The sequence below is a fragment of the Acinonyx jubatus genome, chromosome B4, assembly GCF_027475565.1.
Source record: "Acinonyx jubatus isolate Ajub_Pintada_27869175 chromosome B4, VMU_Ajub_asm_v1.0, whole genome shotgun sequence".
In the NCBI taxonomy this organism is placed as follows: domain Eukaryota; kingdom Metazoa; phylum Chordata; class Mammalia; order Carnivora; family Felidae; genus Acinonyx; species Acinonyx jubatus.
Genome location: NC_069387.1, coordinates 127,786,027 through 127,811,707, shown reverse-complemented (window position 1 = coordinate 127,811,707; position 25,681 = coordinate 127,786,027). Strand labels below are relative to the sequence as shown.

General features: G+C 45.3%; 1 protein-coding gene across 18 annotated transcripts in view; it reads left to right on the top strand.

Annotated features, from left to right (window-relative positions):
* The first annotated feature begins 268 nt into the window (after positions 1–268).
* Positions 269–25,681, top strand: part of RBFOX2 (RNA binding fox-1 homolog 2) — a 285,934-nt gene continuing 260,521 nt past the window's right edge. For 6 of the 18 annotated variants that reach the window (XR_008300487.1, XM_027070863.2, XM_027070859.2 and 3 more), the window contains exon 1: positions 276–751. Coding sequence is in view for 17 of the 18 variants with exons in the window: in XM_027070863.2 (XP_026926664.1) it covers positions 566–751 (186 nt within the window). In the remaining variant the exon portion in view is untranslated. Of the gene's footprint in view, positions 752–25,681 lie in introns of all 18 variants that reach the window. The other 12 variants (XM_053226724.1, XM_027070860.2, XM_053226721.1 and 9 more) reach the window with 7 other exon arrangements.

The window sequence follows — 25,681 nt, the reverse complement described above, 5'->3', positions numbered from 1 at the left end:
ACAGCCTCCCGCGCGGGCTGGAGTCCCAGATCCCGGTCCCTCCCTCCTCCTTTCTCTCCGCCCGCCTTCCCGGGGCTGCCACAGTGGCGGGTCGGAGGCTCCCGGCCAGTCAGCTCGTTCCGGTCCCGAGCCCCTCCTCTCCCCCAAACAAACAGCCCTCCCCACGCCTCGGGAGCCCGGACCGCCCCCTTCCTCCCTCGGCCCGGCGTGTGGCGAGGGGCAGTGTGAAGGAGCGAGCGCGGGCCGGCGGGCGAGCTCCGTGAGTGCGAGAGGCGGGGCGCGCGGCGGGCCGGGCCGGGGTCGCGTGTGCGCGTGGGGGCGCGAGCGAGTGCCCGTCGCGACCCGCCGGCCGCCGCGAGCGAGCGAGTGAGCGAGCCGCCGGCGAGCGACGAGCGGCCACCGCCAGCCGCCGAGGGGCGCCGGGCCCGCGCGCGCGCACGCACGCACGCACGCGGGGGCGGGGGCAGGCGCGCGCCCGCCTGTCGCGACAGTCGGGGCCGAGGCCCAGGGGGAGGTGGCCTGTCGCGGGTCGCCCGGCTCCCGGAGGCGAGGGGGGCGCGGGCGGATGGCGGAAGGCGCCCAGCCGCAGCAGCCGCCTCAGCTCGGGCCCGGCGCCGCTGCCCGGGGGATGAAGCGGGAGTCGGAGCTGGAGCTGCCGGTGCCCGGAGGGGGAGGAGACGGAGCCGAGCCCGGCCTGAGCAAGCGGCCGCGCACCGAGGAGGCGGCGGCCGACGGCGGCGGCGGGATGCAGGTGACTGCGCGGGACGGCGCCCCGTTACGGCGGGGGTGCGGCGCGGGGGCCGCGAGGGCGGCGGGGGCGCCGGGGTGGGCAGGGGGTGGGCCTCCGGGGGTCTTGGCTTGGAGGTGGGAGGGGGCCGGTCGGGGCCTGTTTGGGAGGCGGGGCGGGCTCCTCGGGCTGGGAGGCGAAGGGTGCAGGAGGAGCCTGGTGTGTTCCAGAGGGTCTTGATTCTTAGAGGGGTGGCGGGGGGGGGGCGACGCGTGAATAGGTTTTGGGGGGAAATCGAACATGGTTGAGACGGATTCCATTTCTTCAGACCCTTCCTTAGTTCCCGGGGGTGGAGTGGAAGCCGGGAGATCCTGGGTCTGTTGCCCAGAGAGCCGCGGCACTGAGCGGGGGTGGGGGGCGACGGTGGGAAACCTCCCAAGAAGGAGTACCTTTTTGGCCTCCCTCGACCCACACGGGGATGGGGACGGGGAGCGGCATATAAAGAAGAGTGAAAAGGGAGAAAAGTCCTCGAGAGCCCAAAGGGGATGTGGCTTAGCTTGTGGGTTCAATCAGTTAGTTACACAAGGAGTGTGAGAAGTACGAGGAGTTTGGTGATGGTGTGGGGACCCCGTGGCGCTCGGTCTCATTAACTTTGTGGAGCACGCTGAGGAGTCTGGAGAGAGACACAGCACGTACCCCTCTTTACGTGGCAAGGGTACCGACCAGCTCTTAATGGTCCTGGGGTATAAGTGTCCTGGGGTATAGGGCTTTTGGAAGACTGGATTCGGTGTTGTGGACTCAAAGATAAGCCGGTTGATTTGGGTAGAGAACGGAAAGGCAGTGATAATAGTCAGTTGACTTTATAGTTTGAAGAAGAGCTGAAACCTTCGTACCTTTCAGGATTTGGTCTCTGTTCCGAAAATACTTGCCGTGAAATGGTGGAGCTCACCTACCAGCAGTTGTTTAGAGATCTGCCTAATTCTCTTAGAATCATAGAATGTTACAGATAGACGGGACCAGAGACATCATTTTTTTCCCCAGGGGTTCTTGGTCTGGGTAGACTTGGAAGATTCTTACGCACAACAGTTTACTTGCACTTTTTTGGTAGGAGGGGAGGCCACTACTTTTCGTCTTTGTTTTTTTCTGTCCCCCCCCTCCCGGCCCCCCCCGCCCTTCCAGGGGATTCAAGTCTCAAAATGCTTTGACCACCTCATTTTGTAGATGAGGAGTCAAAAGTCCAGAGAAGTGACTTGGCTAAGGCCACCCAGTTAGCTGGGTAGCAAACCTACAGCTCGAAGCCCAGTCTTCTAATTCCTATTCCTGTGCTCTCTCCATTACACCACTCTTGGAAATCCCTGCAGTGCTAAAAGACTTCCTGTGCTCTGCTCCCCGCTTTTCAAGGCTCTGCCTGACTTCCTGTGTTAGAGACCGAGCTGTATTTAAGCCTGGCGTGGCTGCTGTGTGCTTCTTGGTCTCCTTTGCAGAAGCCACTCTGTTAACTTGTGTTGATTTGGCTCAAGGCACCCTCTTGATGTTTATTTGTGAATTCTTTTGTTTGCCTGCTTTTGTGCTCCATCAGAACTCTTGTCAGGCAGAGGAATTGGGAGAAGTAAAAGCTCAGGGCCTTGGAAGAAGTAGCGAGGAGTAGGAAGAGACTTCAGCTGAGGTGGGTTGACGTTGGCTGACCCGAGAGAGATGACTGGATGTGGGTGCTGGTGAGCAGGGTCGGCTTGGTGGGTGCATGTATCTGTGTGTGTCTGTGTTCATTCATTGCTTCTGTCAGTCGCCGTCAGCAGTGAGACTCCCTCCCCTCCCTTTCCTCTCCTCTCCTCCTGGGGCTAATTATTTGCTGGTTGCCTTCAAATTGGCTAAGGATAGTAGTATTGGGAAATGGAGCGGTGTGCAGGGACTTTGGAGTGTGCAGAGGAAGGAGGGGATTAGGCCCTTTGGGTGCAAAATGGGCAACTTAGAACCATCCCACAGAGAATCTTTTTTTCACTCTGCGTGTTTGTGGATCTTTATTTATTTTTCACATCATGCATTCTCATTGCTGTAGTTCTGACACACCGGGTCACGCAGGTAGTCACATCTTCATTGATTTAGCCCCCTGCCTTCAACGAGCTGTATGCTTCTGGGAAAAGCCCTTCTTTGGGGACCTGTTTCCTTAGTTGTAAAATTTAGGGTCTGTACAGGATGATTTCTAAATTATCTTCTAAGAAACACATCAGGTTCCCTGACCTTAAGGTACTTGGTGCTTCCATCTGGGTGGAGAGACAAAATAGGTGAAAAATTAAGACAGAGAGAGAGAGAAAAAATATGTGTGTGTGTGGTTTTGTGTGTGTGTAAGTCCCAGAGGAACAGGAGCAGAGATACCACAGGGTGGATGCATGATGTCACAAGTCATTGCATAATTTAGAGCCACAATACGCAGAGGATTTGTGCCACTGGGTCCAGAAGAAGGAGATGGTCATTCCTGCTGAAATGGTCAAGGAGGGCTTTATGGGAAGGTTGAAATTTGAGGCATAATCTGAGTAAAGGAGAAAAAAATGTTCATGAAAAGATAAAATCTAACCCTCGGTAACCTACAGCTCTAATACTTTCCTATATCATTCTGATAATAATGGTGGGGTATTTAATATTCATTTAACTAATGTTTATTGAACAGCTGCTATGTGCCAGCCTCTGTTTTAGAGCCTAGGAGACATGGCAATAAAAAGAACAGACTCCGCTCTCATGAAACTAATAATCTGATGGAAAGAGACAGTAAAGAAGTCAGCAACTGTTATTAGGGGGTGGTAAGTGCCAGGAAGAAACTTAAAGCAAGGAGAGGGCTAGAGATGAGGAAGATGGTCAGGGAAGGCGTCTGATAGGCGATCCTAGGGTGAAGTGAAGTGAGAGGAATGGACCCTTCAGGTATTTGAGGGAAAGGGGTTCAGGTAGAGGAACCGGGGGTGCAGAGGCATTGAGGAAGAAGTGCACTTGATGTGTGTGAGAACAGGAGGCCAGTGTAGCTGGAGCAAAAGGAGCAGGGGGAGACAGCCTTAGGAGATGATCGCGGCTGTGTAGAAATGCCTTGTAGGCCGTATGTAATACGCACTTAAAAAAATCTAGAGTTGCCAGTCTTTTTAGTATACTAGTATATGGGTTAAAGCACATTTTTTTTTGAAATTTATTTACTTTTAGTGTTTATTTATTTTTGAGAGAGAGGGAGAGAGAGAGGCAAGGGCAGAGAGAGAGAGAGGTGGGGACAGGATCCAGAGCAGGCTCCACACTGACAGCAGAGAGCCCCCACGTAGGGCTTGAACTCGCAAACCGTGCAGTCATGACCTGAGCTGAAGTCAGATGCTCAACCGACTGAGCCATCCAGGTGCCCCACATTTTTTTTTTTTTTAATCTTTACTTATTTTTGAGAGAGAGGCAGTGTGAGCAGGGGAGGAGCAGAGAGAGAGGGAGACACAGAATCCCAAGCAGGCTCCAGGCTCTGAGCTGTCAGCACAGAGCCTGACGCGGGGCTTGAAATCACGAACTGCGAGATCATGACCTGAGCTGAAGTCGGCCGCTTAACCCACTGAGCCACCCAGGCGCCCCTTTTTTCTTAAATCTTAACAAGTGGAGTTTTCTTGAGGTCATAGGTCCTTCTAGGAAGCCTTCCCTGACAACCGAGGTCACACCAGACTCTCGTCTTGCCTTTTGTTATTTTGGTGCTTAATTTTGCATCACCTTATGTTGTTCCTTGTCTTATTCTTGTTCTCCTAGTGAGACTGTGAGCTTCCAGAAGACAGGAACTATATTTTTTTGTTCTACCTTTATAATATGTAACAGTTTTGGGTACATCGTAAGTGCTTAATGCCTGTGAAGTTGAAGTTTACTTTTTACAGATGATTACGGGATGGAAAAGATCATGAAATTGAGAGTTCTTTTATGAAATTCCTCAATCTTCTGAGTGTCCAAGAATTAACCTTTTTTTTTTTACAGAAAGAAATTGTTTACTGGGGTTAATGTCCCAAGACTGCTTTACTGAGAGGAACTACAACTCAGAGCTGTAGGTTCCGAAGCTGAACCCTGTTGAGTTACTGCCAGTAAGCTTTTGGAGTAAATCATTTCCTTCCCAAAGTGGAGCATAGAGGACATGAGAGAGTCTGTGGTGCTTATGTTATAAACCTTAGGCTAAGAAGGAACCATGGCGGGGAGAGGAAGGATGGTCCTTTTCAAGGTCGGTTTCCAGAAGCTTAACGTGGACCGAAGAGGAGTGAGCACAGCTCTGGAAACAGTACAGAAGTAGAGAAGCTTGGGCGGGCGAGGAGGGAAGAGAAAATTTCAACCTGAAAATTGAAATATGGTTTGAGAAATGTAGTCGGTTGTTATAGAGGGTGATGGAAATACCGTACCCTCGCCTGGTGGAAAGTTAAAATGCATTACATATATAGGTATGGGAGGTTCATTTCACTGTAAGCCAAGTCTGCTATGTGTGAAACTTGGGCTTTATGAAACATACTAGGGAAAGAATTCTTTCCGTCAGCTCTTGTGGTGAATATAAATGATTTGATGAACAAAGATTCAGTTTTTGTGCAACTTTATAGGAACTTAGCTGCTGTATAAAAAAGGCAAGGTGCACCCTGATTATTACTTACAACTTTTAGCAAAATTCTTTATAGCAGTGAAATGTTGGTATGTGATTATTATACGGCCAGCTAACTGCTTCTGACCATCAAGTCATAAATCCGGGTTAGTTAAGTGGGTTCAGCAGTTGTTCACGTTAGTGGTTGATTCTGGAAGTAGGAAAACTTTTTTCCTGGACTTAGGGCCAGGGTTCCAGCCAGCCTGTGATCGCTACGTGTATGCTGTATTTCTTGTAAGAGTTGATCTTCCCGTTTTCTTGTTCCTGGGTTTCTTTCCTCCTAGGTGGGTGTCTCTTTGGACTCTTGTTTGGCTATTTGGTGCTGATGCTGACCACGGTGCTACCATCGGAGTAGAGCTATAAAAATAATGTGCTTTCTTTCCAAGTAATTTCACGAATGATGTCTCACAAAAATTACCGAATTTTTCGTATCTAATTTGTCTTAGTCTCCTCGAGCACTGTAACAAAATACCAGAGGCTGGGTGGCTTGAACAGAAGTTTATTTGTCACAGTTCTGGAGGCTAGAAGTCCAAGATCAAGGTGCTGGCACATTTTTGGTGTCTGCTGAGGGGCTCTCTTCCTGGCTTCTTGCTGTGCTCACATGGCCTTTTCTGGGTGTATGCTCCTGGAGAGAGAGAGACATATCTCTGTCTTCTTACCAGGGTACTAATCCCATTATCGGAGTCCTGCCCTTATGACCTAAACTAAACCTAATCACTTCCCAAAGGCCCCACCTCCAAATACCACCACAACTGTGCGGGCTAGGGCTTTAACATACTAATTTTGGGGGTGGGGAACACAGACAATCAGCCCATAATACTACCAGAGGTGCAACTATTGATGGAGAAACTGAGGCACAGTCACTTTAAAAATTAGTGATTTTTGGGGCGCCTGGGTGGCTCAGTCGGTTGAGCATCCCACTTCGGCTCAGGTCATGATCTTGCGGTTTGTGAGTTCAAGCCCCGCGTCAGGCTCTGTGCCGACAGCTCGGAGCCTGGAGCCTCTTCAGATTCTGTCTTTCTCTCTCTCTGTGCCCCTCCCCCGCTCACACTCTGTCTCTCAAAAATAAATAAACATTAATAAAAAAAATTAGAAAAAAATAAAAGTTAGTAATTTTTTTCAAGCCTCACAAGGAAGCCTGTGAATGTAAAACTCGAAAGGTCTTTGAGAAGGAGAAAGATCTGAATTCAAAGTAGGACTGTTCTTTAGGGTGACTCACGGGATTAGCCTGAGATGAATTTGTGTCCCACCTCCTTCCCATCTTCTAGCCACCTTGTCATTTTTTTCTCTCGCACACTGACATGTGAACACAACAGAAGCTAACTAGAGATTTAACTTTCATTTTAGTATAAAACAGACTGGTGCAGACAGGCCTCAAGATAACAGGATTGGGGAGAAAGACACTACACTCCTTCGTGTAAACAAGAATGTTGCCAGCGCGGCTCCAATTTGACACCTCTCAGGCCGTCAGTTTGATGCCAGGCTTTCATAATTTGTAGAAACAGTAAAGGCAGTCATTTTAGTGAATGGCTTTGCTTGAATTTTTGTTGATATATGCATTTGTAGAGCATAGTAAACGCCTTTATTCTGGTGCCTATGTGCACTTCCCTCAAAGACCGGAGGGAAGAGCATCGGGGATGATGGGAAGGAAATGGCAGTAACTGGATGAACAAACAGATGGAGGAGGGACGGCGAGTGCATTTGGTGTTTTAGGTGGCCCTGAGGAGTATTGAATTTCTTATTCTTCTCCCCTACAGCCCCAATACAAGCAGGCAGCTTACATGGCTAGGGTTTCATTATCTAATCCATCACAGATCAGCTTGAATAAACCCATTGGCTGGTGCTGATCTAGTTAGGAGGGCAGTGCAAAGCTGCTTGAGCCAGGATTGGGGCAAATCGGATCAGAACAGCCATGTGAATCTTGGACATATTTCTTTAATTTGGGTGGGTAAAGTAGTTTGGGAAATACTTGAGAGAGCGAGGGAGAGAGAGAGCGAGCACGCGCGCACGAGTGAGCAATCAGCCATGAGTTTTTTTCAGATATTGTAGGGACTCTGAGGGGCAAGTGTACGGACGATATGATCTATTTCTCTGGAGTGTAGGCAGGTTGCTTTGATTTTTTGAGTCTGAACATTTTTGGGTCACTAATGCTCAGTAGTAATCTTTTGTAGCAGCATTTGGAGATTCCAGTTGCGATCACTTAATTATGACTACTCTGAGTGAACCCTTAACCCGAGACTGTACGATATGGGTCCTCTCTCAGTTTAAAAGGGGAGATACCGTGGCTATCACTATTGTGATGACCAACCTTAACGTCTATAATTACGTTTGTTATCCACGTATACTTCAAGTATGGGGTAGTGAAAGAAACGATTTAGAATTTCTCATTTTGGGTTTGACTCCTGGCTTTTCCACTTAGCAGATGAATGACCTTTGGCAAGATGTTTAGTGTCTGAGCTCCTGATTACATATCTGTGACCTGGGAAAATTAATACATACTCTAATGAGCGGCAGTAATGAGTAACTGAGATGATTTAGAGTGTCTATCATGGAGCCCAGCAGTAACCGTTTATTCCCTGCCTCCCTCATAGCCTGCTGCACGACACTCCTTGAGTTCCTGCTTAGTGCTTGATCAGCATGGAGTGGTTAATGCGTTTCCGATTGATTAAGTGTCAGAGTTGGGGACTGCTAGAGATGAGCAGTGTGTTAAACTGAATTGCTTGTCATGTGGGTGGAGGACGTGAATGGGCCTGGTTGGTTATCACGGGCTCTCTGCTAAAAGGAGAAGGAGACATTTGCTTCTTTGCTAAGCACTAACAGGGCTACTGAGGTATCACACTGCCTGCATTGAGCAGTGGACGTTTCATGGAACCTGTGAGGTCCCGACTGGGAATGTGCGTGACAGATATGCTGGCCGTTTGGGTGGTGAAAATATCGTTTGTGTTTCCAGTGTTGTAAGGTTTGCTGGTCAGATATATGACCTCAAATGGATGGTGCTTTTTGTTCTTATTCTGGTTTGTGGAAATTGAGATGGAAAGCCTTTGTCTCTTGTGGTCTCTCTCTGGTCTCTTCAAGCCTGCCCTGCAGACTATGAAGAGTCATCCACCTAAAAGAGCTTAACAACACTTGATGGTTTGTCTTTGTCTTCCGGATAGAGTCCGGTCTCTCATTTGGCCTCCTCCTGGCCTGACTTGTGCTGGTCTTTGTAAACTCATTTCATTTTTACAGTCTACCTCTTGAGTCCTGTTAGGGGGCTTATAGTTTCCTGAGCGCCATGTGGGCTCATTCGTTCTTCTGTGCTTTTGTTTCCGGTTTTCCCGGCTGAAATTCCTGCCTCGACATCTCTCTCTCATCTGTAAGGCTCAGTCTTCAAGAATCAGCGGGGCTGTGGACTCCCCCTGGATGCTTTTTGTGTCTGCTCCCATCCCTACCACATTCCTGCTGGTTTCTAAAACACTGTGTCCATAGCTGTGTGTTAGGGTTTTTTTGCTTTACCATTTGTTTAAATGTCTGCTCCTGCACCCCTTCCCAGACTGTGAGACCAGGGGATCCTTTGGGTTCCCTAGGATTTAGCACTGGGCCTGGGCCCCAGTAGTCAAGAAACTGTGGTTCTTGGTGAATTGAACCTTGTCTCTCTGCTCCTCAGTGGGGCCTGCAGATGGCTTTAATTGTTTCTCCAGATTTTTCCTGGGGGGCCTGGCCCTCGGTCTGCTTTCCTGATCCTGTGAAGACTGGGTGTTGTGGGATTTGTGAATGGTACCTGATCTTTCCATTGATATCGGGGTTAAAGGTGAGAAAGGGGTCTTTGAAAACAGAAGCTGGGGTGGAATTTAACCGTTGAATGTGTTGGGTGGGCATGGCAACCAAATGTTTAGTTTCCTGTGCTCAGATATTAATTGAGTGCACGTGTGTATGTGTAAAAAGCGCCTTTGTGATGGTGTGGTGAACGAAAAGAGGGGAATCGCACAAGCAAAGGGCAATTAGAGCTAACGTGTTCCAGTTCACTGGAGCAGTCTGTTGATCTGCCTTTTACAGTGCTGCCGAGAGATTCTGGAGTGTTGCAGTTCGCGGATATTACCACCATTTGGGACTAAGCCCATTTGATCAACTTTCCCTTCTCAACCAATGAATTTCATGAGCTGTTACAGCTTCTTTTGTGGGTACGGGAAAAATACCAAGCTGAGACACCTCACAGAATACATGCTGTTTTTTCAGATCACGCACTGGATATGCTTGCAAATGAGGAAGCTTGATACAGTTCTTTTCAACCGCAGCCTTGGAAATAGATTCATAGATGTATTTTACAGGAATCCTCTCTCCTTGGCCCTTGTTCTCCCCGCCTCCTTGCCTCTCGGCTAATGATTTGTGCTCCTATATAATCCTCGTCTGTTTTCCAGCCTCGAGACTTCCCTTACTAGTTTCGTTGGGGCCCCTTTAAAGGCGATTGGGTATATACACTTTGTAGTGCCTCTGGCTTCTGGATTCTGCTTCAGTAAAGCAGGTTCTAAGAAGGGAATGAGAGAGAGAGAGCAGCCAGTAATATCACTTGCTTCTGACGTGCCCTGTACATACGTGGCATCTAGAAATTTTCAGCTGAGGATTCAAGGCACAGGACACATGGTAAATACCACTTCTGAAGCAGATGACAGTTTTGAGTTGCCAAATGATAATGGTTGAGTAACTGCTTAAAAACCTATTTTCTCAAGGGTGGAAACGGCCTTTGAAGTTTAGGTTTCCACAAGGGTGTGTTCAACCATAATACTTGGGGGTTTTTTTGGGACCTGAGTCCTCAGATAATACCTTGGTATGTGGGATTTTTCCCATGTGAAGGCTGGCTCCTTGGTTTCTCCTTTGCTGAGGAAAAGAGATTTTGCACAGAGTATTGGATGTTTTATTCCAGGCATGTGGTTTCTGAGGAGGCATACTGTTTATTTTTCTTTTTTGGCTGAATCAATTTTGTTGAATCTTAATTTTTTTTTTTATTTAAAAAAACTCTTTTTAACACTTATTCTTGAGAGACAGAGAGAGACAGAGCGTGAGTGGAGGAGGGGCAGAGCGAGAAGGAGACACAGAGTCTGAAGCAGGCTCTGGGCTCTGAGCTGTCAGCACAGAGCCGGATGCGGGGCTCGAACCCACGAACCGTGAGATCATGACTGGAACTGTAGTTGGACACTTATCCAACTGAGCCACCCAGGCGCCCCAGATAAGTTTATGTGTTTATTTTTGAGAGAGAATGCATGCATGGGAAGGGCAGAGAGAGAGAGAAAGAGAGAGAGAGAGAGAGAGAGAGAGAGAGAGAGAGAGAGAGAGAGAGGAGACAGAATCCCAAGCAGGCTCTGCATTGCTAGGGTGGAGCCTGTTGCAGGCCTCAAGCTCCTGAGCCGTGAGATCATGACCCGAGCCGAAATCAAGAGTCGGACATTCAAGTGACCGAGCCACCCAGGCGCCCCTGTGGGATCATCATTGTAAATGTCACGGCAAAGCGTGATTTACCATGAAGGATGGGCAGGGGGACTGTCTCAGTGATGGGGCTTTGTGTGGGCAGGGCAGACATGGTACCGGTCCAATTAGAGGAACCGCAGACCTGGTCTGGGGGCACTGTGGGGGCTGGAATATGGGCTGTGGCTCCTGCTTCTTTTGGAACACTTTTGGAACAGAGACTCATGGGAAGTTCTTCCATTTGCTTTAGTTTGAGCAGCTTTTTCCTCTGCACATTGGCAGCTGTTTGGAGGAGGGGGCGTTAATTGCTGTCCGCCAGAAGGATTTCCAAAACAGACCTATATAGATTTCATTTAGGGATTTATTTCAGGGGTAGGTGGTTTGTCCTGAGTCAGGAGGACTTTGGTTCCATTTTCCTGGAAGTTGGTGGGCTTCCATGAGCCTGCTCTATTTATCTTGGACCGTTAGGCGAGTAGAAAAGCAGCTGCATAGTTAGCCCTTGTGTGGAGCTTAGTTTCATAGGTCATTCTCTCTTGGGGATTTTTATACGGTCACATTTACAGCCTGAAGTTTTCTTTTCCTTTTCTTCCCTTCTGCAGCTCAGTGCTCTGCAGAAATTCTGAGGAGGGTGGATAATAATTTTGGGTAAAAAGCAAGAATTGTTTAGCTTCCTCCCTTCTTTTTGTTTCTTTACTAGCCCCCCCTCCCGCCGCCCATCCTTTGCAAAAGAGTCTGCAAATGAGGTCGCTTATCCCTTAATCGGACTGTCTTGTCCCCTAACACTCTGAATTTGTGGCTTTGACAGCTTTCACCTGCTATTTCTTGGTTTCCAGGGGATGGGATAGTAGGATTGTGTGATTTCAAAGCAAAAACTGGCAAAATTGGAAGATGTTTTGTGGTGGCTCCCAGCGCCCACAAAGCGTAACTCATTGGTTTGCACCTCATACAAACTTGCAGGAGTACCGTCACCGTCAATAGCTGGCACAATGGGTTTGAGGACTTTGTTGGAACTTCAGGAAGTCTCCACAATGGCTGCCTCTCACAGTGGGAGCTTTGGCAGGGCTTACCGGGAGTTGGTAGTGCTTGTTTTGAAAGTAGGAGTCTGGTCCTATCCCGCTGGATGTCTCTGTGAGAAGGGCAGGGGCAGATTTGTTTGAAAAAGGGAGAGCGGGGCTCTGTAGCTGTCACTTATGTGGTCCATTTTATAGATGTCTGTGTTTGCTCCACTGACACACGAATTTTACTGCATGTTTTGTATGTTGTATTCATACTTGCAGCCATAGTCTGACTTGTGACTTTCAAGAAGCTGATTTGACTAATTTTGGTATTAAAAAAAATTTTTTTAATGTTTATTTTTGAGAGAGAGAGAGGGGGAGGGGCAGAGAGAGAGAGGGAGACATAGAATCTGAAGCAGGCTCCAGGCTCTGAGCTGTCAGCCCAGCGCCTGACGACGATGACGGGGACCTTGAACCCACAAACGGTGAGATCATGAGCTGAACCAAAGTTGGACGCTTAACCGACTGAGCCACCCAGGTGTCCCCGATTTGGCTAATTTTGATATCATCTCGGACTTTAAAGTGAAGGTGGTCATATTTAAAAGTTCCATGTGGGGGCTTAGAAGTTAATATTTCTGTTGGCTCTTCCCTCCCCATCCCCAGCTGCTGCTGCTGCTGCTATGCATCATAGACTCTTTTTTTTTTTTTTTTTTTTTTGTTCCTCTGCTTGGTGTTATAGGTCTCTCGCCTCTTGTGATTCCAAATAGATCTTTTTGCTGCAACATTGTGGCTTTGATCTGGCTGTTTTACCGTGTTGTAGATCAATTGGTTAATTTTGGCATTTTGCATACATACAACAGAAATCTTTTAGAAAGGTGCTTTTCACTGACCATTAGTGATTTTTGTCAGCTGTGTAAAAATGCTGTGATTAACAGATACACGTGTATCTGTGTGCTTGTGCGCTTTTCCTTTATGCTTACTTTGCATTTCTGTTTCTCTAGGAGTGGTTGGGACTGAGTGCTATCCTGTAGGCTTTGCTTTTTAATCCTGGCAAGCCCGTCTCAGGAAACCTTTGCATTTGATTTTCTTGGGCTGTGTGGGGATCATTTACCCCTATTGGATTTTAGCTTCACTGTGGATTCTTTTTTGCAGTGTTACTTGTAGGCAAATAGTAAATACTTGTTTGGTTTCACAGTATCCCAGAGTTTGAAGAAGCCCACAAAATTTGTCACACATACTTTGTTTAAAAAAAAAAAAGTATCAATTCTGATATAAGAAAAAATACCTCACTGGTCCAGCATCCTGTTTAGGCAAGGAAATTGTCTAATTCAGAGTATTCCAAGCTGTTTTCCATCGATTGCTCTTTGAGACATGGTAAGAGGTATCATTCTTCTGAGAACAGAAAAATCAAATAACTTTGGACTAGCGTTAAGCAAAATTTGAACTATTGCATTTTACATTTCATAAGCAGATGTAACTCTCAATTTATAAAAATGCACTTAATGAAGTGTCTCTCCGCCAGGTTCCCCAAGTACTCCGTACCCCTTCACTAAACCTCTAATCCCCGACGTTCATCACTTGCATTATTCCTCTCCTTTTTTCCCCCCAGATGTTAGCAAACTCTACACGCTTTTCCATGCTACTGTTTTCAATGACTATATCAGAAGTTAATTTTTTTTAAAGATGTTTTTATTTTTAAGTAATCTCTACACCCCATGTGGCTTGAACTCCCAGCCCCGAGAGCCAGAGTTGCATGCTCCAACAACTGAGTATGGCTCTACCAGCCAGGTGCTCTAAGGTTACATTTTTTTTTTCTTTTTTAAATTTCATTATTTTGAGAGAGAGACCAAGAGAGAACGCGTTGTGAGCAGGGGAGAGGAAGAGAGGGAAGGAGAGCGAGCATCCCAGCTCTGGGCTCTATCTCGTGAACTGCAAGATCATGACCTGAGCCGAAATCAAGATTTGGATGCTTAGCCGATTGAGCTAGCCAGGCACCCCTATTTTTTGTTAGTTTGTTTAATGTAAACGAGGTCTACTAATGTTTTCGTGAATGGGTTCTGTGTGTGTGTGTGTGTGTGTGTGTGTGTGTGTGTGTGTGTGAGTGATGCTTTGAAAAGTTTTTCCCACTCCCAAGATTATTAAAAGTAGAGTGGACTTGCAGACCGACAGAGCTGGGTTGGAGCCCTAGCTTTTCCATATCACAGCTGTATGATCTTGGCTAAATGACTTAACCTTTTCTTCCCTTGTGAAATATACTATAGGATTAGTGTAAGAATGGAAAGAGGTGATGTACATCATATGCTTTTTAGTTCAGGGCCTGACACATAATAGGTATTATGTAATAGCCATTTTTATTATAATTACCAAGCCCTATTTTCTTGTACCCCAGTTGTGTTTCGACTTTCTTAAAAATCTTTAAAAAAATGTTTAGTTGTTTTTGAGAGAGAAAGAGACCAGGCACACCGGCGGGGGTGGGGCAGAGTGAGAGGAGGACAGAGGATCTGAAGCGGGCTCTGTGCTGATGGCAGAGAGCACAGTGCGGGGCTCGAACTCATGGACCGTGAGACCATGACCGGAGCCGAAGCTGGATGCTTAACCAACCGACCCACCCCGGTGCCCCTGTCTTTTGACTTCTTTAAAGGTCTCTTAATCTTTGTATCCTTGGCTTCTACATAAGTGTCTGAGAGATACTATAATAAGAACGTGGTAAACGTTTGTTGAAAAAATCAGCCGTTAGGTGACTTGTTTGTAAAAATCTCTGTAATAATTTTGTTGCTACAAAATTACTGCCACAACAACCCCACAAGATAGGTGGTTCTTTTTCCTATTTTTCAGACGGTAAAAATACACTTCTCTAAGCCTCATGACTAGGAAGCAACAAAACTGGTGCTTCTACCCGATCTTGTGGCTCTTTATTCAGTGCCTTTTCCTTTGGGTCTCATGCCCCTCGGGCCAAAGGGTATGACTGAGAAGGAATGGAGTGAATAGCGAAAGTGAACTTGACGTGACATATATTTACTATTGAAAACGTTTTGTCAGGGCACCTGGCTGGCGCAGTCATTTACGCTCAGGTCACGATCTCACGCTTTGTGAATTCAGACCTGGAGACGGGCTCTCTGCTGTCCGCACAGGGCCGGCTTCAGATCCTCAGTGCCCCCCTCTCGCTGCCTCTTCCCCCTCGCATGTACTTGCTTGCTTGCTTGTTCTTTCTCTCTCAAAAGTAAACATTAAAAAAAAATTTTTGTCCGTTACCTAACAGTTGATTCATGTAGAAGTCAACAGCGATCCCCAGTTTCTTTCTGCAATAATTTGGATCTAGCCAGTGTTTTGAATTGGGATTTTGCTAAAATTTAGTGTGTACTGTATACGCCAAGCATTGTATTACAGACTTTATGTGTTTATCTCACTTTCCTGTAGTTCATATTTGGAGGGGTTAAATGAGATTATTCGTTGCCATATGTATGGTAGTTATTGTTATTATTATTATTTTTTTTTGCCTCAAAGTTTTCCCATCTCTAATTTTGTTATTGATCTGATAGATCAGCAGTAGATAAATCAATGGATTGGTAATGGTGGGTAGTATGAAATGATGAGAGCTGAAGTCATCTAGAAGTTATCTGGCCAGCTCCCTGCTTAAATCAAGGAAGGGAGGTGATGTACTCGTTTTCAGGGACAAGTTATTTCAGTCTCCCGAGAGCAGATGGGAGGACAAGCAATAAACTCAAACTTTTGGCTTTAGGTCTAAGTAGAATCTTTCATTTCTTAGTCTTTTTTACTATTCTGGTATTTTCTCTGAGAGTTTCTTATATGGGGTTCCCCCGTCCCCCTGCTTTTCATTGATTTTTTAAAGCATGTGACATATTCACATGGTGAATGGTTCAAAATATGCAAAAGAGTAAAAAGTCTCTGCCTTCTCCCAACTTTCTAGTTTTCTCCTTGGAGGTAACCAGGATGGTTAGTTGTCTGGATATCCTTCCAGAGATCGTAGTTACATAATATTTTCTCTACCTCCTTCTAAAAAAAAAGCTCAGATGGTGATATTAATATGCATACTATCTGTACATACTACATGTATTTTGCTTTTTTTCCTCTCTCTATTTGGAAATCATAGCAGTGTGTAGATATTTTTTGTCAGATTTCTGCAGTTAGGATTATTCTCTTGTGGGCTGCTGAGATAACTGTACCTAAATGTCTCTGGTAAGGATGACTCTGATTAGTACAGGATCTCATAAAATGTGAGTCTGTTTCATGGAATCACAGGGTCAGAGACCTACTCTTTTTTTTTTTTTTTTTTAAATGTTTCATGTTTTTGTTTTCGGAGACCTGATCTGCATCTGTGTTCTTTCACTTGAATACCCTACAAGTCCCTGGCCGATGATAGCATTTTAAAGATGTTTGAGTAAAAGGTAGGCCTCCTCAGCTCTCCACCTGCTCCAGTCAGCTGCTCCTGATCCCGTCTTTTTACACCTTAGAGGCCCTTTTTGGGTCAGATACCCCATTTGTCATTGAGTTAGTAATGATACTCAGGATCTGCCTTGAGTCATTGCACACAGAATCTAACTGCAGTGTGATTTTATTCTGTGTGACATCTTCTGTACCAGGCATATCCAAAATGTCCAGTTTATCCTGATTGAATGTCATTGCTGTCAGGAGGCTGGTCAGTGAGCCAAGTTTGGTATGGAATTGGGAGAAAGGGAGGTTTGGTTCCTGGTAGGTGTTTGTGTCTCAGCAGTCACAATGGCCATTAGTTTCACTTAGCCCCTGTGTTTGTGGAAAGCCTGGGATTGAGTGAATGCTCTTCATCCTTAGGAGATGGCCACTCTGCCACTGAGACTTGACGGGAAGTAAATAGATATGGTTCAACAAACAGAGTATTTTTCTTTTGTTTACCAGACAGTGGATTCTGATTCAGACGTAGCATCAAGGATTTCACGCTTAGGCTTGACTCTAGCTCAGTTGACCTTTAGAGACTTCTGCATTTAAGGCTAGGAAACTGTGCTTTTTTTCAGAGTTAGCTTCTGCGATGGACCTTTGTCTCCACAAGGGTGTTATTACAGAGGAGGTAGCGTTCTCGCTGTTGGGCGAATGAGGCCAGTGGAGACGTGTCTTGCACTCTAGGTGAATGCTGACGTCCAGTACATGGTGATGCTGCTCTCACCGCACAATCTTTATGGTCCCAGGGCTTTGCAGCGAGTGAGTTAGGCCCACTCGGTCTCTGGCCCCACGCAGTGAACGGAAGTAGGCAGGACACCAGATGCTGGGTTGTTGCCCCTCTCGCTTCTTCCTTCACACCTGGTATAAGGTTTCCAGGCATTTGTGCAACCTGATAGCAGAAAGCGCCTGTCTTAGCAGTTGAGAGATGGGTTGGCAGGTGGCTCAAGTTACTCCACGTTCCTGATAAGAGCCACTGATCCATGCTGGTGGCTGCTGGGGGCGGGGGTAGGAGCTGTACTGCCGGTGACCTGCCCAGCAGGAACGGTGGTGGGTTCCGTCTGGTGTGTCAGGACTCCCGTGAATGTGCCCAAAGCAGTTCGAGAGGTCTGGCCGGCATCTCTAGGGAAGCAGCAAACTATTGGAGAAGCAGATCTTGCCTTAGAGGAGATGGGTCTTAGGGAATGGTGGCACACAGGGGCAGGAGAGGTACCAACCTTGAAAATATGAAATCCAAGCCCAAGGAATAGAAATCACATTTTATTATTGGATCTCTTAAGTAGAAACCCAGCGAAAGACTTTATTGAGTGAGGTGGTGCCAGGCACAGTGATGGCTAAGACGTGACTTTGCAGTGGGGAAGAGGATGTGTGCACAGATGCTTTTCACACCACGTGATCATTGCTCTGACAGAGGTATACGCGGAGTATGTGTCAAAGCCTAGTACTTGGTGGCAGGTACTCCAGAGCAGTTGTCACACCGTATTAAAATATCGGGTTAAAAGGAGCCATTCTGGTATCAGACTGCTTAGGTTCCGACTGTCTCTATGCCTGCTTACCTGTGTGTCCCTTGAGCAAGTTACGTACCTCCTCAGTGCTTCAGTCATTCGTCTGTGAAATAGGAAAACTAGTTTGTACCTGGCGACATTGTTGTGAATATCAAGGTAATGTAGGAAAACGTGTTTGGAGGGGCGCCTGGTCCATGGTAACCACTGTACGTGTCACCCGTTGTTACGGTGGTTGACGTAGCGCCAGGCAGGGGCACCAGAGACCATGGCAGACATACGCTGACCCGTGGCAGTGCGGAGTCCGGTATTTATTGTGTTCCCTGAAAGATTGTTAGCATTAACTATGCCAGGTACTGTACAGAAGAAAATGAGTGAAACGTTAACCATCTGTGTCGCTGTGTACGATACATGATGTGAGTCCAGGTTTTGGAAAGGTGTGTAAAAAATATATACATACTAACGCGAGATGCTTCAGTGTCCCATAGCAGTTTCAGAGAGAGAATCTTCCTGTTCGTTTGGGAGTTGCATTGGAGGCCCTTCTGCTTTCTTGACACTCTGAAGATAGGCTGTCTATCTTTAAGGTGGGACAGTACTTTATTTCGGACAAGTATTTCTTGCTTTTTAAAAACCTCTAGGAGAAACCATCATTTGGTTTGGAGGAAACCATTTTAGATCAGAATCCATCCATCTATCCATCCGTTCCTATCCCCCTTCCCCTTACAAAGGGGAAACATTACTAATGGTTAAACCCCTTCCTCATTCCTTATATTAAAAGTAAACCTCTCATCGTGCAAAAGCCCCTACTCTTTTTTTTTTTTTTTTTAAAGTGATCTCTATGTCCAACATGGGGCTAGAACTCACCACCCTGAGATCAAGAAGCCTTGCACGCTCAACTGACTGAGCCAGCCAGGTGCCCCCAAAGCCCCTGCTCTTTTGCTTGGTCATTCATTCACCTCACAACATGTGAGTGCTTACAACATGCTAGACCCTGGGGGGTACAGAGTTAATCAAAGGGAAGGTATTATGGAATCTGTGAAGTGCATTGTGGGAGGTGTCTGGAACAGCTGTCTGTTGGAATAAAAGTTTGGTACACGATGTATCGCTAAGGGTGTAGGTGGAGGAAGGGGTCCTCATGTTGCTGGTGCGGTGAAAAGCCGCATACCCTCCATGAAAAGCTGTCTAGCAATATCTACTGAACTGTAAAACACACATATTCTTTGACTCAGCAGCTCCCTTTCTAGGAATTCATCCAGTAGATATTTCTGCATCTGTGTGCAGAGAAATACATTACAACATTACTTGAACTGGCAAATGGTTGAACAAGGCAGAACACTCTTCGACAGGAAATCTGTGAACTAAAATAAGGTACATTCACGGGATGGAATATCACGCGGCCGTTACAAAGGGTCAGACAGCTCCAGATGAACAAACAGAGAAGACTCTGAAATACATCAGGTGTGAAAATTCACGGTGCGGAAAAGCGGACAGTTTGCTGCCGGTGTGTCACAGAGAAAAGCATCCGTGCAGGTGCACACAGACTCTTTGCCAGGAAACACAAGATTGTGGTAACAGGGGTTGCCTCTGGGGAGTGTTCCCGAGTGACGGAGAAGTAGGGGTGTAGGCGGAAGGCTTCTTGTCGTAGCCTTTTGAGTTTTGTGTCATGTGCTTGTATTGTTTAAAAAAATCAAAGTAATTTATTAATGTGACGTAGGAATAACTACGGGAGCCATCTTACTCATCATAATGCTTGAATTTGTCAATTTTCATAGGAAAATGAATGAAGTCATGTGTTAGAGCAAATGTGCCGGTTCTGCTCACCACAAAGAAGAAAATAGTACTGGGGTGGCATGTGACCATTTAAATTCTGTCACATTGTTCGCTGGTACACAGGGTGTTGCCAGTGTTTATATGTATTATTTACTATGTTTTATTATATTTATTATTAACTGTGTCTTACTCCATAAGGCTAAAACCTCTGATCATAACGAAAATTCTGATATGAAGGGGAGGATAAGTGTAGAGATGATTACAACCGGAAGTAACGTTAGAAATGGCAGATACTGACCGTGTGTACGGGATGAATTGTGCAACGACGCAGATGATTATAACGGGTCGAGAGCAAATCATAAAGTGAGTTGAGAAGAAATGAGACAAGTTGGGACCATTACCGTAAGCCAGTTTGCTTAAATATTTCCTCACTAGATGCACACCTATGGGTTACTTGGATTTTTTCACGTTGGGGTTTTATGAACTAGCGGACTGAGCAACAGCCTTTCCTCCCAGACCTAACCTGATGGTAATAGAGGAGCTTCTGTGCCCTGATAGGAATGAGTGCAGTGTTTCTATGGGAGCATAATAGAGGGATTCTTATCCGGTTGGGTGGCATGGGCCCAGGGAGACATTCTGCAGGAGCTGTTGCTGAGAATTGAGTGAGCGAGGGCTAGGCAGGGAAGGGAGAAGGGAGGGCAGGCCCGTCCAGGCAGACGCAGCAGTAGGTGCGAGGGCAAGGGGCGATAGGAGCTGGGGGGGTCGGAGGTATCAGTGGGGTCGGAAGAGAGGGCGCGAGGACATGAATTTCCCCGTGTCTTCGGTAGGTAGTTCGTCTCCCCTTGCAGTCTGTACCATTGTTCTTGATGTTGCCATAATGGTGATGGTGATTGGATTATCCTGCCACTCAAGGAACATGGTCCCCTGGCAGGGGGAGTAGTGACAAGTCTCTGTTCATCAAAGAAGAGTAAGAGAGAACAAAGAAAACCTGTGTTTGCTTTTGTCGTATATATGTAGTTGAGCTGTCTTCTAGCAGAATTCCTTATTTGTTTTCAGCTGTCTTTATCCTTGAAGAGGCTTTCTCTCTACTTGGAATCACAGTTTGAGTGCTGCGTGGAAAACAACTTGAACCTGATGTTCCCTTACGTTATATTTAAATTTATGTGAAGCACTTTCGACCTTGCAGGCATGCATTTCGCTCTTGCTTGGAATGCTGTAACAACAATGTTTTGTCCGTCAGAGGCGTTCCAAAAATTTTATGAATGTTAACGTGCTTATTAATCTCCCAGTATTCCAGGGTAGGTGGCAGGTAGGCAGGTGATTTTTTTTCTTTTTTTTACGTATCTTGTGTGTTAGCACATTTCGGTTGTTAATGCCTCTTAAGGAGAAAGTTTCTCCTTTGAAGCTGAAATATCCTATGTTTTGAATTCACTCAAAAGAAAAATTACTCCAGAAAGCTTGAACCAAACCTGGTTAGATGCTTCTGAGTTATGCGAGAGGGATTGAAATAAACTTTTTTAGCTAAAAATAATGTTGCTCCCAAGTTACCAAAAATGGCTGACTAAAATGCTTTTAAGATCCTGTGTAAGCCACCATAAGCTGAAGGTCAAGAAAAAAGTTTAGAACATGTCTTGAGAAACGATTGGCTGTATTTTGCCAAAGCTTTTGCCAAGCTTCTTTTTCCATAATTATCTCATGGGACAAAAGCTGGTGGAAAGTGTTATGCCTTAGATTCGGTAGGGTTCTAGAGATTCTTTAAGTATGCCGCCTGTTTCTTCCGACAGTAACCTTGTACCTGTGGAAGGCATTAGGGTAGGTGAAAACCGGACATTGAATTCTAAAGATACTGTACAGCTGCTTATGCTGATTAATTATTTAAAGCCCTTGTCTCCTGTCACAGAGCAGTTTTGCTCTCGGGCAACATTGGCCATCTTTCACAGAGAGCCAAGTGTTGGGTTGTCAGCGTGTGGAATCGCCACCAGCATTAGCCTTATTTAATTCTAAAACCTCACTGTGCTTTAATGATTACCCAGAGGACCCCTCTGCGGCACCCCTCTGCTGTTGGTGGGGACAGCTTGAGGAACTGGAGAGGCATGTTGACTTTCCTCCTTGACGTTGCTTAGAATTGTAGAATATTGGGGCGCCTGGGTGGCTCATCCGGTTAAACGACCGACTCTTGATTTCGGCTCAGGTCATGATCTCATGGTCGTGAGATCGAGCCCCAGGTCGGGCCCTGTGCTGAGCGTGGAGCCTGCTTAAGATTCTCGCCCCCTCTATCTCTGCCCCTCCCCTGCGTGCATGCTCTCTCTAAAAAAAAAAAAAAAAAAATTGTAGAATAAAATCTTGAATTAGAATGAAATTTAGAGGTTTTTTTTTTCGTAAAAATTACTTTTTTTTGGTAGAGCCAATATAAAGTCATGACTTTTTCCTTCCTAAATAACACACCTATTTATTGAGCACTAGATGTGTATGAGAAGGCTAGGTAACTAAGCTCATGTCCAAAGACCTCCTTCCTTCCGTTGAGGAAGAATGGTAGCCTGCAGGCAGCGTGTTGTTTACACTTTGAGGAGAGTAGAGAAATTTTAGAAGTAGCTGTTCCCGGGTAGTAAGAACTCATCAAAAATTAGAATAAAAGGATCATATGGCTCAGTTAAGTGCCAGCTTGGATTGAGGTGGTCCTATGGCTTCTTAACTTTATCCAACCACGCCCAAAAGCCCACAAGGGTAGCTAAGTGTGCATTACCCTGGGTGGGGCCCAGGGAAGCTGGAACAAACAGGTTCTAGTGCAGTAAAGGGTCGGAGAAGACAAAGGAGAAGACAAAGGACAAAGGACGGGCTTGTGATACAAATTTGAGATCCTGCTGTTAGAAGAGAGGGTAGTGAGGATTCCTAAGGAATAGTTATCAGATGGATGATTTTGGTGGAGAAAAGCCCGCCGGAAGTAAATAGGAAATAAATAGGTCGAAGTTGGAAGCTTTGGGAGGGTCGTCAGCTTGAGTACTGACATTGAGGACCAAACCGGTGGACTCATTGGGCAGATTGAGAGAAAGTCATGGCAGTGGAGAAAGTGGAGAGAATGATATATAAGGATTAACTTGGCTGTTCTTAACCGGGGGATGTTTTGCCCATCACGCAACATTTGGTGACGTCTGGAGACGTTTTTGATTTTTGTAGCTGTGGAGGTGCTGCTGGCTCTGGTGGGTAGAGGCCGGGGGGTGCTGCTTCAACACCCTAAAACGCATAGGGCAGCCCCCTCGTGAAGAATGATCCAATCCAAGATGTCAGTACAGTGATTCAATCCGAGGTTGAGATGCCCTGGATTGTTTCTCCTCCCTTCCATTCTGCTCTGTAGAATTCTGCACATCTGTTCGTTCTTTTGTTCGGTGATCATTTATGGAGCTCCACCAATGTGCCAGGCACCGTGCTAGATAGGCATTAGGAACATCAAGATTGGTTAGACATCACCTCCTTTTTAAAGTTTATTTCAAATTATAAATTAATACACGGATATATTCTTATAAGTAAAAAAAAATCAAGAACAAACACGTAAAGCCAGTGGTGACTTTGACTACCACCTTCAGTCTCTGTTCCTTCTCCAGAGGTACCCAGAGCTGTTACTTTGGTATGTGTAACCGATTATTAGCTCACTTCCCCTGCATCCATTTTCTTTCCTTGTCTTTTATGCTACGCCAAGAAGTTTACTTTCAAATATTTGTACTAGGCTGCACCTTTCTTAAAATGGGGACCAGGTGTTAGGTTTCTCTTTTTGACTTCTCATTATAATATACGTGGTATGTAAAAAAAATATAAATAATATAAATATAAATATAAATATAAATATAAATATAAATGTAAATGTAAATATATATATGTGGTATACAATAAATGTTTGATGAGTAAAGAATGAAATGAATTGATAGAAAAGCAGCAGTGGGGAGAGCAAAGAGAATGCCAAGTCCTAGTAATGGCCTTTTATAGGCTTTGGAAGGCTGTGGGGTATGTTTATGGGGAAAATGAATTGATGTTAGGATATAGAAATACTGAAAGAGTGAGGAAAAATTCAAAGCTGTACAGGTATGAAAGGGTTTCCTGGGGGCCCAGGTGCTGAGCTGGTACATAGGCAAAGGAGTTGAGAAGGACCAGAGAGCTTCATTGTATAGGGTTCAAGAGTCAAGGAGGGGTAGTAGGGCACCGGTCTTTTGAAGGTTATTGCAAGTTAGCAGTGAAGAAGAACTTCCCAATGTAGGAGCTTTTCATAGAACTGGAAGAGTCCAGAAGTTCCTTTTGGAGTGTGATGTGATAGAAGCCTTCGTAGTTCTGTTGCGTTCTAAAGGAATTCTGCTTGTGCACGTACTTAGAGATACATACCTCTTTATATACCTAAAGGCCCTTTGTTTTTCACTGAACAGAATGTCTTAGGGAACATTTTGTTTCAGTTTATGCAGATCAACCTCATTCTTTTGAAATGACCACATAGTATTCCATAGAAAGTTTTTTTTTTTTTTTTTTTTAAATCATGATTTGTTTAAACATTCCTATTGCTAGACATTTAGGTTGTTCTCAGCATTCTGCTACTATAAGTGGTGCTGCTTGTGGCTATGTCCTTGTGCACGTAGGTAAGTCTGTGAGGACAGATTCTGAGAAGTGGCATTATCGGTTTCTACGGGCATGGACATTGACATTTTTGATAGGTATTGCCAGGCAGCCTCCAAAATTGTACACTGCCGTGAACAGCAAAGATGCGATTCGTGAGTATAAGAGGACTTTTTCCTGTCGTTTTGGCAAATGTGTTTCCATGCTTTGATTTTTAACAGTCTAAGTGAGAAACGGTACCTTGGTCTTTTATATTTCTGTAATATAAAGTGATTTTTTTTTATATGTCTAAAATTCATTTGTATTCTTTGTCATCAACTCAGGTTTGAAACAGGTTTTGTTTTTTTTTAATTGGCAAGAACTTTTATAAAGTAAGGAAATTAGCTCTGTCATTCATGTTGCAAAAATTTCCCCGACAGTTTGTCATTTGTCCTTTGAATTTATTTATAGCATAGAAAGATGTGTATGTGTTTGTATATATTTTGGAATATAACTGAGTATATAAGAAATTAATTTCAAGTTTTTGGATCTTTGGGTTTTTTTTTTTTTTTTGTCTTGTTTTTTTCTGGGAAAGACCGTCTCCACTCGGAGATTTAAAAATAACTTTCTGTGCTTTCTTTTAGTACTTTAATTGGAAAAACCTGGATTTTAGTTTCATTTCTATCGTCTATTGGTTTTGTGACATTGGGCAAGTTGAGTAATCTCTCAGAGCCTCAGTTTCCTAAACTGGAAGGATTAGAGCAGATGATTTGTACCATTGTAAGGAACTTTCAATTATAAAATGTCTTGTTTGCTTTTCAGTGAAATTTGCTTTTGTTTTGTGCGGGGACCTGAAGTTGGGGGCAGGGTCAGGGAAGGAGGTAAAGAGACATGGAAGGAAGACAGACACATGCACAGAGGGCGGAGACAGAAACCAGGACGGTGAACAAAACCCAAAACCGCCCCAGAGAAGATGGAGGGAAAACAAAGGAAAAGAGACACAAGGAAGGGAGATACTGAGACCCCAAGTGGGATGCATTTTTCATATCATAGGAGGTAAAACACATGTTGGGTCCCTTTGTTCATTCCCTCTCCCTCTTTTCCTCCCTCCCCCTCCTCCCTCCGTTTTCCTTCCTTCTTAGAATAAAAAAGTTAAGTGTAATACAGAGGTTGTGAATTAGCACAAATCGTCAAGTGCAAAAGTTAAAGCTTCAGAGTCTTCCTCAGTGTGTATGTACATAGTACTTAAAGCCAAGTGCTTTGAACTCCTCGGACACAGTGTGTTGGAATTGTTATTACAATTTCGATTTATCTGTCGCCTGGCAGTCCCTTTCCAGGTCTAAAATTCTGTGTTTGAATGTAGTGTACATGTTTTAGTATTTCTCTAAGAACTGTATCTTCTGCATTTCCTGCTTTTGGATATTAAATCTGTAAAGTTAATAATGGCTTCCTACGTGTTTTGTATTTTCACGTCTAAGACTGAAGTTCTCCCCATAGATTATGCCTTTAAGAAGCCTAGCTTCAGTCTTTGGACACCTGTCTTCCGTGAAAATTTGGGCTGAGATATTCCACTGCTTCCATGTTAGTCTCCCTGTCTGCTAAGCATGGGTAATAGTACTCATCCAGC